The sequence below is a fragment of the Cryptomeria japonica genome, chromosome 1 (assembly GCF_030272615.1).
Source record: "Cryptomeria japonica chromosome 1, Sugi_1.0, whole genome shotgun sequence".
NCBI classification, from domain to species: domain Eukaryota; kingdom Viridiplantae; phylum Streptophyta; class Pinopsida; order Cupressales; family Cupressaceae; genus Cryptomeria; species Cryptomeria japonica.
In genome coordinates, this window is record NC_081405.1 from 98,318,850 (window position 1) to 98,333,401 (window position 14,552).

The 14,552-nt window shown below is 43.3% G+C and overlaps 1 protein-coding gene across 7 annotated transcripts in view; it reads right to left on the reverse strand.

Annotated features, from left to right (window-relative positions):
* Positions 1 to 14,552, reverse strand: part of LOC131041905 (uncharacterized) — a 170,194-nt gene that overhangs the window by 147,014 nt on the left and 8,628 nt on the right. For 4 of the 7 annotated variants that reach the window (XM_057975140.2, XM_057975139.2, XM_057975141.2 and 1 more), the window contains one exon: positions 576 to 659. The exons of the other annotated variants lie outside the window; for them this stretch is intronic. In XM_057975140.2, the coding sequence (XP_057831123.2) occupies positions 576 to 659 (84 nt within the window). The remainder of the gene's footprint in view (positions 1 to 575; positions 660 to 14,552) is intronic. 7 annotated transcript variants of the gene reach the window in all.

The following is a 14,552-nucleotide window of genomic DNA, read 5'->3' on the forward strand; positions in this document are numbered from 1 at the left end:
GGGAGTTATGTTCTTCAGGAAACGGTGAGGGCATCTATTATGAATGTACACTGCAGTCTTGGATGCTTCAGCCCATAAGAAGGTCTGCAGGTCCTAATCGTGAATCATAGTTTTGGCAACTTCAACAATGGCTCTATTCTTTCGTTCAGCTACACCATTTTGCTGAGGATTGTAGGGAACGCAGAACTCCCTCTTAATTCTTGTTTCTACACAAAAGTCATTGAAGCTACTTGAGGTGTATTCACCTCCATTGTCAGATCTTAACACTTTAATCCTTTTACTAGACATATTTTCAGCTAGAGCTTTAAATTCTTTAAACCTACTTAACACTTCATCAGATTCTTTAGATTTTAAAAAGTAAATCTAAGTCTTTCTAGAAAAATCATCTATAAATGTAACATAGTATAGAAATCCGCTAGGTGAAGGAACAGACATGGGTCCACAAAAATCAGAATGAACAAGTGCTAATTTTTCCTTAGCTCTACTTTCACTTTTATGAAATGAACTTTTAGTGTTCTTCCCTAATGCACAACCTTTGCAACCATCATCATGAAATTGATTAAGTTTAAGCATACCTTTAACCATCTTTTCAAGTGAAGGAAGTGCCTGATAGTGAAGATGATCGAGCCTTCTATGTCATAGCTCGCTAGATTCAGGAGCTTCATGAATGAGTGCTCGAATGGGGTTAGCTGAAAGCTTATACAAACTATCATATCTATTTCCAATAACACGAGCAAATTTAATACTAGATTTCTTAGGCCATGCAAGTAATTTACCCTCAGAAAATGCTATTTGATAACCTTTATCTTCTAGAGCAAAAATAGAAATTAAATTCCTCTTAATTCCAGGGACAAATAAAATATCACTAAGATGCAAGGACATGCCAAATTCTAAATTTAAAGAAGTGCTACCAAAACCTCTTACTGAATATTGAGCATCATCACCAATTACCACATGAAGGTTGGACTCTTTCTCCATCAAGTCTGAGAGATGCTCTCGATATCCCGTGATGTGTCTAGATGCACCACTGTCTATCAACCAAGTGTTGCTATCGGTTGGCACATTGCTGGACAAGGTAGAAATGAAGAGGTAGACTTCATTATCCTCTGAGTTTGCAACTTCATTCAGGTTGGCCTCTCCTTGCATGGGCGGGTTCTGACATTCTTTAGCATAATGTTCAAACTTGTCGCATCTAAAGCAACGGACATGTGAAAGATCCCTTGGCTTCTTCCTTGAATCGTAAGCAGGGGGTTTGAAGTCTCTATCTCTTTTGAAGTTGTTCTTCTTCCAATGGCCTCCCTTTCTTCTAACATGTTGAAATGCAAGCACATGTTGATCTCCTCCATGAGAGCCTTTATGCATTTCTCTGGTAGCAAGGCGTGACTCCTCTTGAATGCAATCTGACCGGAGGCGATCGAAGGAAGGGAATTCAGCTCTTCCTCTTATGCTTTGAATAAAAGGATCCCAAGAGTTAGGAAGACCATTCAAAGCAATCATGACAATATCCTTGTCCACAACCTCACTTCCAATGGCACTGAGTTGGTCCTTCAATTCTGAAATCTTCATGAAGAAGGACATGACTGAATCTCCTTTGCTCATTTTGACTTGAAGATGTTGCTGCCTCAATGTAAGTGTCCGGCTGATGTTGTTGATCTCATATATCCCTTCTAGATGTTTAAACATCTCTCGAGCTATCTTCAATTTGGAGATGACTGGAACAAGATGATCCTTCACGGAATCAAGAAGGAACTTCTTTGCTTTGAGAGCATTCTTCTTGAATTGCTTTAGCTCTTCCAGATCTGAAGGTTCAGTCAGATCCATATCTTCCACAAACTGTAACAGCTCTAATTCTTCAAGAGCAAGGAGGACACGAACCTTCCATGATGTAAAATTGAGGGCACCTTCAAGTCTATCCTCTACTTTCAGACCTGTAACCATCTTGTAAAACTAAAACAGCAAACTGAAAGTGAAGGGCAACTAATAATCTGATTATTTTGAATGAACCTAAAGCTTTGATACCATGTTAATTTTAAGCAATTAGATTATAATCAGTCTGTGAATAAATAGTAACAGCAATAAAACACAAGACACAAGACACCAATACCCTGGGAAAACCTCCCTCTTGGAGGTGAAAAATCCAGCCTTAAATATGATATGTATTATCTCAAATGTAGGCAATTACAATATAGCGAACTTATCTCAGATCACTGTCCAAACAGCAAGTTGGCAGATCAATGAAGGATGCAGCTCTAATCAGCAGATGACTGAAGGAGATCAGCAGCAGATGTCTAAGGTAGGCTGGAGCATAATCGAACAAAGAGAGCCTTCAAGTTCGCTTGAAGATCTTGACAATTTCGCCTAGCAATAGCCTTGAATAAATTTGCGCGAGAGAAGGAGAGTTTGCCAATGTAGGAGAGCAGATAGTATTCGTGGTGAATCGATTGTGAAATGACTTCATTTTGTTGTTGGTTTTATATCAACCTTTTGTTGCCGGGAATAATCATTATGTTATGTTGTTATATTATGTTCATGTTGTCGTCGGTAATAATGAGTTACGGCAGCCAATTAAATAGCCGACGGGTAGGTAGTTAGAGTCGCGACGGTTGTGTCGCACCCCTTCGGCTGTTATATATTGCACTACCTTTCCTTCTTAGAGGATAATCATGATAGTCGTGTGAAATGTAATGTTATAAGCACGTGATGTACATGAACTGTTGAATTAATACAGAGACTGGTTATTTAATGTATTTCCATTATGTTCTGCGCATTTACTTTCTGCATTTAACCGTTTACCCGAGAGGGCAAACATTTGGCGCCGTTGCCTAGACGTACTCGGGAACGGAAGACGCGGACGGCGCACGGACACGATGGGCCTACCCGTCGGTGAGATGAACCCAGAGACCAACGACGCGCACACAGAACAAGAGGCGAAGGGTAAATTGAACCCTGTAATAATCTCGGCACAATGTTGATATAAATTGTGGTCGAAAGGGAAAAATAAAAATAATAAAAAGTTTTTTTTGTACATGGTGTGTGCTTGCTATGTACGGAGGTGATTTATGCCAAATATATTAAATAAAGACAAAAATAAAAAGATACAGAGTGACAAATGGTAAGTGGCACAAACCGCGTTGAATCTCAGACAGCAGATAGAACGAAGGCGTAGGCTAAGGCAGCTTGCCGAGAGACGACCAGTCGAGGGGTTGCCCGAAGGGAACCCAGGAGGTGTCACGGAGGTTGCGGAGGCAGAGATAGACGGAGAGAATTACACTGTCGTAGGGTTGCCCGAAGGGAACGGAGAAGGAGTCACGAAGGGTGCCGAAGGAGAACTCTACAGTTCGCCAGAATACCACCGTAGGGTAAGAAGTCGAGAAGAGTTGGTGGAACAAACAAGGCGAAGTCTAAACCTGATTGACGCTACCAAAGACTTGCTAAAGAATTTGTCCATTTCGGAGGACAACCGGAGGGAGACAGCGGAAGGTGACGGTACGACCGAAGGTGCCGAGGGAGCACAAGGGTACCGTACGAGAGGCAATTTGTTCGATTCGGTGTCAGCAACTTTTTCCGAAGGACCCACGAGTGGAGGTTCAATTGCAGGAGGCGGAGGATCGCCAGGTACAAGCACACAAGGAATTAGAGGAGCGAGACCCAACGGTGGGATGGCGAGTAAACAAAAATTGCCAAAGTTCACAGGGGAGGGCAAGGAAGACCCCTTACGGCACTGCCGTACATGTGAAACCATTTGGTCCGCCAACGGAGTAACAGACCAGGATGACTGGGTACAGCAGTTCCCAGCCACGTTACGAGGAGTTGCCATAGATTGGTACTCCGATGTGGACAAGCAAAAAGTAGCCACGTGGGCCAATCTACAGAAGGAATTCACGAGGGAGTTTCGGTTGCTCCGTGATGACAATGAAATTGTAACGGAGATATACAGTACCAAACAAGGTACCAGGGAGACAGTATGGGCATACAGTCGAAGGCTAAAAGAACTCTTGGGTAAAATGGAAAGCCAACCCGCAGATGGATTGAAGAAACGATGGTTCGTTGAAGGGTTGAAATCCTCCCTACGGAGGAAGATGAAAATTGTACCTCCGACGTCATATGACAACGCTTATAATAGGGCGATGGACCTGGAGAGTGAACACAAAACATCAAAGAAGAAGAAAAGTAATAAATCCTCATCCGAGGACGATGACTCTTCACAGGAAAGCAGCAGCGACGACGAGGCTAGCAAACAGGTGCAAGCGCTCCAGAAAGACATGGAGCGAATGAGAAAGGAATTCAAAATAATGAGAAGCACTGGTCCGAACGAAGGGGACAAAAGGTGCACTGAGTGCAAAGAGGAAGGGCACACAAAGGGTACTTGCCAAAAGAAGGCATTCTGCGAGATTTGCCAAGTGATGGGACACTCCACCAAGGAGTGTCCATACAACATGAAAACCCGAAGTACGCAAATGAACCAGGTGTTGTTCACGGAGCAGGCCACAACATCCGCACCAGTGGGTACCGGCCAACATACTAACACAACGGCATCATCTGGAGGATATCGGGACAACAGATGCAGCGGCGGAAGGAATAGCAACAATAACAATAGCGGAAGCCGTATCCAGTATGACGCCAAGGGCCGGCCAATTATCCAATGTAGGGCTTGTAATCCGTGGGGGCACTTCGCCCGTGATTGCACGAAGGAAGCCACCCCTCAGCACCTCTGCCGTTGGTGTGGGCCAGGCGACCATGAGGACGCAAATTGCCCACAGGTAGGGGTTAATCTCCTCAACATTGAGAAGGCTGAGAAGATTGGTGAGAAAGAAGTACTGGCGATCACCCGCGCCCAGACGAAAAAAGCCACATATCCCGACCCCCATACGGAGAAGGAGAGATTACGAGAGGCAAAGGCCAATATTGAACGTGAGATGACGACCGAACGATGGGACAACGAGGTGGCGAGTACATCATTCCGTACAGAAGCGGAAAATAACATCATTGGGCAAATCTTGCAGATAGAGGTGCCGATAAAGGTAAAAGACCTTCTAGACTCTATGCCACAATTGAGGACTGCCATCCTCACCAATGTGCAAAGCACCGCATTGTCGAGTGCACCACAGGTAGGGGTTCCCGCCACCGCATTGTCGAGTGCACCACAGGTAGGAGTTCTCGCCACCGCATCGTCGAGTGCACCACAAGTAGGGGTTCCCGCCACCGCATCGTCGAGTGCACCACAGCTAGGGGTTCCCGCCACCGCATCGTCGAGTGCACCACAGGTAGGGGTTCCCGCCACCGCTTCAAAGAGTACACCACAGGTGGAGGTTTCCGTCAGCCCTTCGACTGACCCGATGTTACTAGCCTTGAGCAGTGGTAGACACCCAGCTGTGGTAGAAATGGGTATCCGTGGGACCATTCTGAAGGACACCATTGTGGACGGGGTATCTGGGGTGAATGTACTACCAGAAGAAACATGGAAGCGGCTGGGGAAGCCCACCCTGTGGCCACCTACATTCAACCTGGTGGGAGCAGACCAACACGGCATTAAGCCACTCGGCCTGTTGATGGCCCAGCAAGTGACAATTGGTACGCAACCATTCTTGTTAGATTTCGTGGTTATTCCCTCGAAGAAGAAAGGCTATGAAGCCATCCTGGGGAGAGCGTGGTTGATCAACGCGAGGGTAAACCACAACTGGAAGAAAAATACACTTTCCATGGAGAAGGGAGGGCGGAAATATACCATTGACCTACACACCCAAGATGTCGGTGAAGAGCTCGCCTCTTCCAACTCGGACTCGGAGGACTCTAATAAAGGGGAAGGGGGTCCCGATGAAAGCAAGGGCAAGAACGCGATGGAGCCGAACAGTGAAGGGGTGCTCGAATTGGAGGGATGTTCTGAAGATGAGGTATGCTCACTTAACGGGCTCTTCCACTGGCAAATGGAGGATTACGAAATGTTCCAAAGCTACAGGCTCGAAGTAGAGGAACCAGAGCAACCAACAGAGGTGTACCTGCCGGAATACAAAGAATATTGGAAGGGAGACGCCCCAAACCCTGGCGACGTAGATAATCCGAAGAGTGTTGGCAACGATTGGAACCCTGTGTGGAAGACCGCAGTCTTCAAAATCTTTATTATTCTTCTTCTTCTTATGTACGGGAAGGAGACCGTGGTCCCTATAGAATTTGTGGTTCCAGGTCTTCGGATGGACATTGAAAATAGATTGGCCACCAACGGGTACAAATTGAAACCCTACCACGCGAAGCGCGCAGGGGACCTGAGAGGCCGAACGGACACCCGAGAGCCCGAAGGGGGACCCGAGAGGATGGAAGGGGACCTAAGAGGCCGGGCAGGCGACTCAAGAGGCACGGGACAAAAGCAGGAGACTTTTGGGCGAGGAAAACCGAGAAGGATGAAGGGTGATCCCAGAGACAGGGGACCCGAGCCGAAGACTCTCTAGACAACTTTAAAAAAAAAAAAAACCGTACAGCCGTACGAGACAGTTAACTGTACGGCAGGAAAAAATTGTGCAAAAAACACCACCGCACGGGGCCGTACGGCAGATGACCGTACGGCTGGAAGGAAAAAAAAAAAAAGATGTGAGGCCACCGGCTCCACCGAAGGTGGAACTACCATGCGGTGGAACCACTGATGGTGGGACCACCATACGATGGAACCACCGAAGGTGGGACCACTGTGCGGTGGAACCACCGAAGGTGGTCACACCGACGGTGGATGCCACCGAAGATGGATGCCATCATGCGGTGGTCAACCGCACACCCAGCACAAACCCCCGCAAAGCCGCACACAAAGCCGCGCCGCCGCTCCGTCGTCATGGTCCGCCGTACGGCGGAGGGGAAGGTGGCCGCACGATTGGGAAGGTGGCCGCACGATCGGAGGTGCCAGTGCTGTTGTTGACCGTACAGGGAGGTTGTATGGCCGGGGTGCCATCGAGGACATTACAGTGCCAAAAAAAAAAAAAGACGACGACGACCAGATTTAAAATGATTCGCTGGAGTTTGAAGCCAGGACACTGGAAATTCAGAGTGGAAAATAAGGGTTTTCCGCATCTTAAAATATCACAGAAATGCTGTGCGCCATGGACTTTTGTATGGTTCTGAGGGGCGCACCTGGGGCGCTGCCCCTCAACCCCGCTGGGGGCGTTGCCCCCAGACCCCCAGTTTATTTTTGAGCTACAGAATACCACGGGAAGTGTTGTGGTTGTCCGTACGGTGAGAAAGAAGCCTGCAGCTAAGCATTGGCGGGGAAGCCATAAGCCGTAGAGGGAGACGGATTTGGAGGTTGGGAACAAACAGAGTTTGAAGGAAGGCATTGCAGGTCCGCACAGTTGTATGACACCAGGGAGTTATTCAGTTCAGTTTTTAGCCTTTGGGGAGTGTGATAGAGGATTTGAGGTGTCTCCTAGCATTTGTGCCAGCGGATTGTGGCCACCTCCAGGCATGACTGGTACGCTTTGAGGAACTCGGAGTATGTCTCAGCTGGACGTGAGGTTGCCTTGGTGGATGCACAGAGGGCTCGAGAGGAGCTGACCACCAGGTTGGAGGCAATAGTTGCGTGAGACTTAGTTCAGCGTACCCAGGAGTTGGATGCCGAGAGAGTAGCACGGGTGGCTATCGAGGACAAATTGGCTAGGGAGACAGTATCATTTGAGTAGCAGTCGGTGGAAGCTGAGACTGAAAAACATGTTTTGCAGACAAGTTTGGGTTAGGCACAGGAGGACTGTGATGGCAAAGGAAGCAATATTGGTGAAATTCGCACTTGAGCATCGGATGGTAGCAGAAAAGGGTTTTCAGGCGAGGACGCAGCAAGTGTATAAGATCCGGGCCCGACTGGCGTCAGTAGTTCCTGCCGTTCATCTCTATTTTGTATTAAGTCGTTGGAGTCAACTTCTTTTCTTGGGGGGGATGATGTTGCCGGGAATAATCATTATGTTATGTTGTTATATTATGTTTATGTTGTTGTCGGTAATAATGAGTTACAGCGGCCAGTTAGTTAGCCGACGGGTAGGTAGTTGGAGTCGCGATGGTTGTGTCGTACCCCTTCGGCTGTTATATATTGCACTACCTTTCCTTCTTAGAGAATAATCATGATAGTCGTGTAAAATGTAATGTTATAAGCACGTGATGTACATGAACTGTTGAATTAATACAAAGACTGGTTATTTAATGTATTTCCATTATGTTCTGCACATTTACTTTCTGCATTTAACCATTTACCCGAGAGGGCAAACACCTTTTGGCGCCAAATATCCCCAAGTCGGCTTGCATGTTTATTTAATTATGTTACATTGTCATGGTGAATTCCTCACACTACACATTTGGGTCCAGCCCAGTAATTATATTTAATTGCCTTCCACGTTACATGCTTTTACATTTGGGTCCAGCCAAATAACACATTTACATGAGATAATCCATATGAATTTTAATTGTCATTGACAACATTAAAATTCGATAATCAAGTATCCGAACTAGCTAATTTTCAACTGTTCCTATCTTCGAAATCAAAATTTGTGTCTTCAGGTACAAAAAGCAAGGGAAAATCTCCAAACGGGGCGTTGATCCAGATGTTCCAAACAAACATGAAAAATCCATCCAAGTGTTCATGGCAAGAATAGAGAAGATCATGTCTCATGTCGGTTCGCAGTTTGTCGTCAATGGAGTTGATCATGTCCAAACTATCTTCAAGTCCGCCCAACATTGGCATGGAAGCTAGAAAGTCCACCCAACCTTGGAAGAACGTCCAAAGGCTCATGAAGTCCGCCTAGCACTTGATCAAAGAATCCAAGACATAAGAAAGTCCACCCTCCTTCAATAAAGTGGCAAGCCAACAACAAAGTCCGCCAAGGCTACACTCAACAAGGCCAAACAAAGGCCAACTCCGCCCAAGGTAGGAAGCAAAAATGGCACAAGTATGGGTAAAGCCCACCCAAGAGGAGTTGGAAACGTCCAACATAAGGGAAAATCCGCCCCTCCAACATTGTCTAATCAGCCAGCAACTCCACCATGCTTTGAATAGGAAATGGCTTAAGTCAAGTAAAGTTCGCCATGCTTTATATAGGAAATGGCTTAAGTCAAGTAAAGTCCGCCATGGCATACAAGCTGCCAAGTCTGCCCAAACATGGCATGGAATTCATGAAGTCCGCCATGCATAATGGCCTAACATTGCCAAAGTCCGCCATGCTATGAAGTGAAAATGGACAACTAATGTTGAAGTCCGCCAGAAAGAAGGAAGAAGTGGCTAGAGAAAAGATAAAAATGGAATGAAACACTTAAACTCCACCATAGATAAAGGTCTAACCAAGTTGGAAGATAAAAAAATGAACTCAACACAAAATATTTTTGAACATTTTTCCAACACTTAGAAAATTTCAAACTCAAGAAGAATCTAGAAGATTCCATGCCAACTCATTCATAAGAAGATTAAGTTTCCATTTTGGCAAAAATAAAAGAGTCTAGGTTCGATGAATCTAAGAGAAAAACATGAAGTTGCTAAAATAATCGAACTCTTCAACTACATATCAATTCAACTTGTCATTTTCAATTCATTCTCAAGTTTAAAGATTGAACTTCGATGGTGAATAGGTTTTCTCTCTCGAGGTTAAGAAAGATAGATTTTGAAGGAAGATTTTCGAAAGAGGAAGTAAATTTTCTGAGTAAGGAAGAAATTTACCAAGAATTTCCAGAAGTAAAGACAGATTTTTCGTCGAGAAATCCAGCCAAAAGTATAATTTCGAAGGTTCAAAATCTGAGTTTGACTGATTTCTTTCATCCTTCTTTTGTCTTAATCACTTTTCTCACAAAATTTGCCAAGTGTTAGGCCAAATTCTTCCATTTTCAGTATAATTTTTCACAGAAATTTAACCTTTTGACAAGCTAAAGGTTGAAAATTGGAGAAAAACGTCCAAAATCAGAGTTAAAACCTTAACTTTTCTTGAAAGTAATGTTAGATTTTTCATGTTTATTACAGGTTGATGTCCAATCGAGGAGGACTTTCAAGAAAATTCCAAATGAAGTTCGCTAACAAAGGGTTGCAGCCTCAATCAAAGATCAATTCCAAGTGGAAAAATGTTAAGAGACACCAACCTTGGGCACATTGGCTTAAAAGATTTCAAAAGGAGAATGTACGAGCACGATGGACACTTACCCACACCTATTGCTCGCCGAATGATGAGAAATGGTCTTGTCCAGGCATCTGGATTTCCGCCAGCTATGGAATGTGCTGAGTTAACAGTTGAGTGTGCTATACATTACAATGCTCAAGAAAGGCAAATCATTGCACCAGATGGGAGAGTATTGGCTCATCTCGGGGAGTTAGCCATTCAAGAGGCATTCGGAATTCCAAGTTACAACCGAACCTCATATAAAACTAAGGAAGAACCAAGAAACTTTATGAGAACCAGCTTGAGCTCTGCGCGACAAATGTCAATAAGTCGTGGTTGGAGAAGCCTCTTAATCAAGGTGATACAATGGCTCCTCCACTTTTGAATTCTTCACAGGAAGCAATCAAAGATTTTGAAGAAGAAAAGGTAACGAGAGGCCAAGGAGTGGATGGCGAGCAAAAGTGAAGAAGCAGCCACATTTGTGGAAAGATTAAAGTCAGCATATTGACAGGCCTCCTTTTTGCTCTCTAGGATTGCGAACATGGCAGAAGCGTGGGACGACCTTCATGATGTCCAAGACAGAATTATCCCGTACCTTAGAGTGCTGAAAGGAATTCCCAAGCAGGAATTGATTGATGGAAAAGTAATCGCAGCAAGAGCTGCATATGATTTCAACACTTGGTACTAGGCATTGGTTGCACGAAGTGAAGTCCTAGAAAGAGTGAAGGCCGATAGTATTAAGGCTGAGGAGCAGATTAGAGAAATTCAAAACAGAATTTTCCTTGTAGCTGCCGATCTACTTGAGAAAGAGACCATCTGAGAAAAATGATATGCAGCTGGAAAGTCTAAAACTCGGAACTCGGGAGATTTTCTTTGCCATCACTGGACCAGTCCTCAAGCAGAATTTGACTAAGGCATCGAATTTCTTGTCCATCTGGGATGCCTTCCAGAAGCAAGAGTTGGAATGGGAGATTGCTTTTGCCACGTGCAGATGACTTGGACGGATTGGAATTCAAGGTCAATATGCTACCACATGTTACGATGGAGGAGGTCAGCCCAATCGTGTCCAAGTTCATTGAACATACTGCCACTCAAGCAAATAAGGATGCACCTTCCTAGGAGATAGCTCCTTGCGCCACTTGTCCTTCATGCATTTGTTCTTGATGTTATTTTGGGAAACCCTAATTAGGGTTGTTATGGTTTTGATCTCGACCGTTGATCTTAGATTGATCTCAGCCTCTCATTGTTTTCCGGAACTCTATATAAACTCCTATTCTCTCATTTTGTTGTGTGGAGAGATTTATGAAATTGTTGCTACGAGCTACTTTGGTAATATAAGTTCATTTGCAATTTGCTTTGAAGCCTTATTATTATCACGTGGTTGCATATTTTCTTCAACATAGAATAGATTTGCTTACAAAGTTGTTAGATGAATGAAGGATTCGATAGTATAGATTGGTGAAACTATTGCTCATACTTTCTTTGAATGAATGATTTTGTTCAATGTGTAAAGTTGGCCTGAGCTTATTGTCGAGGATGCTTTAACTCTTACTTTGAAACATATTGTTCGTTGGATGGTATTATTCATAGTATAGAAATTTTTGGCACAACCCTAGAAGATTGCCCTTACTTTGTGTAGTTGTCCTTAGTGTGGCGAAGTAGAATATTGTTATTGGTTTCACCTAATCTTAAACATCTCTTGAGTTCTTAGGAGTAGCAAGAGTTTCTAAACCCTTATCCTTTCATCTTTTTTTTTAAGTCCAAAATTGAAAATCCAAAAGAGAGAGAGAGAGAGAGAAAGAGAGTGAGAGAGAGCATTTACAGTCAAATTCGTCTAAGTCCTAACTTGTGAATGATATTAGTTGAGTATAAGTCCCCCTTGTATTTCAGCATACATAACCAAGGAAGCTATCAAACATAAAGTCACATGTTCACACATATAAACCTTGGAGTCATCGTGTGGTCTTTCTTTGCAATCTTGGCACACGTAGTGATTTTGTTCAAGAGAGGGTAGAGTGTCCTTGACATTTTATTCTAATGTTCGGTGATTGATAAAATGTACACCAACAGGGCCTTATTAGAGTAATATTAGAATATTTCTTATTAATGTCACTTTATGTACTTTAGTAAGTTTAGCTAGTTTCTATTTTCAGTTTGTTTACGATTGTTTTGTTTAGAAACATTGTCATTGTAATTGTTTTAAATGGAGCTTTGCATCTCCATTGTGTAACCAATCACCATTTCATGGTATCAAAGCCATTTAGAATTTTTTGGCAAATCCTAAAACATAGTTTTTAGAAGTTTTTTTTTAGCCGATTTTTTAAAAACAAAAATCATGGTTTTTAAATTTGAAGTTTTTTCTAGTAAAAAATCACGAGTCTTTGCAAGAGGGTTTTCCTAATAAGATCACGCATGTTTGAAATGGTGGCTTTTCTTTGCATCATGTCTGTTTTTTTCAAAATCGAAGTTTTTCTGTGTTTTGCGATGCGATTTCACTACAATTTGTAGTTCCTATTTTCAGCATCACATTCTCTGCAAGTTCAACTAGATTCTGGTCACCTTTTTTCCATTAAATATCTACATTTTTTCTTTGCGCATGAAGGGTTTTCAAGTCATGAATCGTGGTGCCTTTCCTCTACAAGATTGCGACACTTTTTTGTTCTTTTTTCCCACGACTGCTACATTTGGCTTCTACTCGCAACCAATTTTATTTTGTGGCCTTCATTTTGCAAAATTGTGACAGGTTTTTGTGACGGATTTTCTTTTGTTCATGGTATGTCTTCTTCAGTTCAAGCGTGTAAGGTTTACACGTTTTTTTTGTTCAAAAATTGTGATTTTCTTTTATGCGGCCTGGAGTTTGCAAAATGTGTTTCTGCTTGAGTTTTTCAGGCTTCTACTCTAGCTAGGGTTTCCGACCTATCCTTTGCCCTACAGAATTTTTAAACGAATTTTTGGGTTGTGCAAAGCTACAACTAGGGTTTTTTGAGTATTTTTCCGCAATACACATGCATTTTTGGGTATTTTTTCTTGCGACCTAGGGTTTGCAGCAAATTTTATACACTCGTAGCCCTTCCATCTGCAAACTTAATCAAAATCAAAGTTTTTTTTTGACACGTGCCTTAAGATTCATACCTTAGGATCTATGCACCTTGGGATTTGTGCAAGTGCTATTGAGTTGACTGTTTTTTTTACCTTACAACGGCTTTTTTGTTTTTTGTGCATTGGACAGCCAACGAGATGGCATCTCTGACAAACATTATGCTAGAAAGCAGTCATAAGTTCAATGGCCGCAATTATAACATGTAGAAACAACGCATGCTAACTATCTTCAAATATCGGTGCCTTGATGAGGTTGTTCTAGGTACTACAACTCAACCTTCAACAGCAGGAAAAGATCAAGACAAATATGATGAGCACAATTGGGAAGCAGTCATGCTTATCAAATCATCCATCACGGATGATCAAATTCCTCAAGTCTTGTCTGGTACGACCGCTTCGAAAATCTGGCAACATTTGAAGGACCTTCATGAAACGTCCAACAAAAGTCGAGCATTCTTTTTGAAGAACGTGTTGTTTTCCATTATGATAGATGATAAGATGTCTCTATTGGAGCATCTTATGCAAATCAAGGATATATGTGATCAGCTAGAAGCTATTGGTCGCAAAATGGAGGAAGACATGGTGGTAATCACGCTCAAGAGTTTACCTTGATCCTATGAGCAATTTATTGAGATGCTCAATATTACTTCCACTAGTGTTGATCTCAAGTTTCTTGACCTCTGTAGTAAGCTTCTGCAATAGGATAGATGGAAACAGCAATTTGGCAGCAGCACTAGCACATCCTCCACTGAACAGGCATTCACTGCCAAATGTTGGAATCGTTTGTCGTTGCACCAAAAGCTCGAACTATCAACGCTTGATACAAATGCTCGATTTAACCCGATCCACAGGAGGCGATTAAGCCATGTCACAAGTCACCAAGAAGGTGCTAACCACCAAGTCAACAATCTCCCCCTCATCATCGACTGAGCCTTTAGCATCCACTGAAGGGAGACTCGAACCTGTGACCCAAGGCTTTGATTCCAATTGTTGGAATTGTTTGTCGTTGTGCCAAAAGCTCAAACTATCAATGCTTGATACAAACGCCAAATTTAACCCAATCCACAGGAGGCGGTTAAGCCATGTCATGAGTCCCCATGGAGGTGTCGACCACCAAGTCATCACCAAAGCAATATCATAGAAGAAAGAAGAATATCACATGCAACTGCTGTCACAAGTTTGGTCATATGAAGAAAGATTGCAAGAAACGATTAGCTTTTGAGCCAATCTAAACAGGGAGGGTCTTAGCAAAAGGCCTATGTTGCAGAGCATACTTTTATGGCCAAAAGACCAACTGGTCATGTCAAATCCCTAATTGGTACATTGACTCTAGAGCTTCTTGTCATTTCA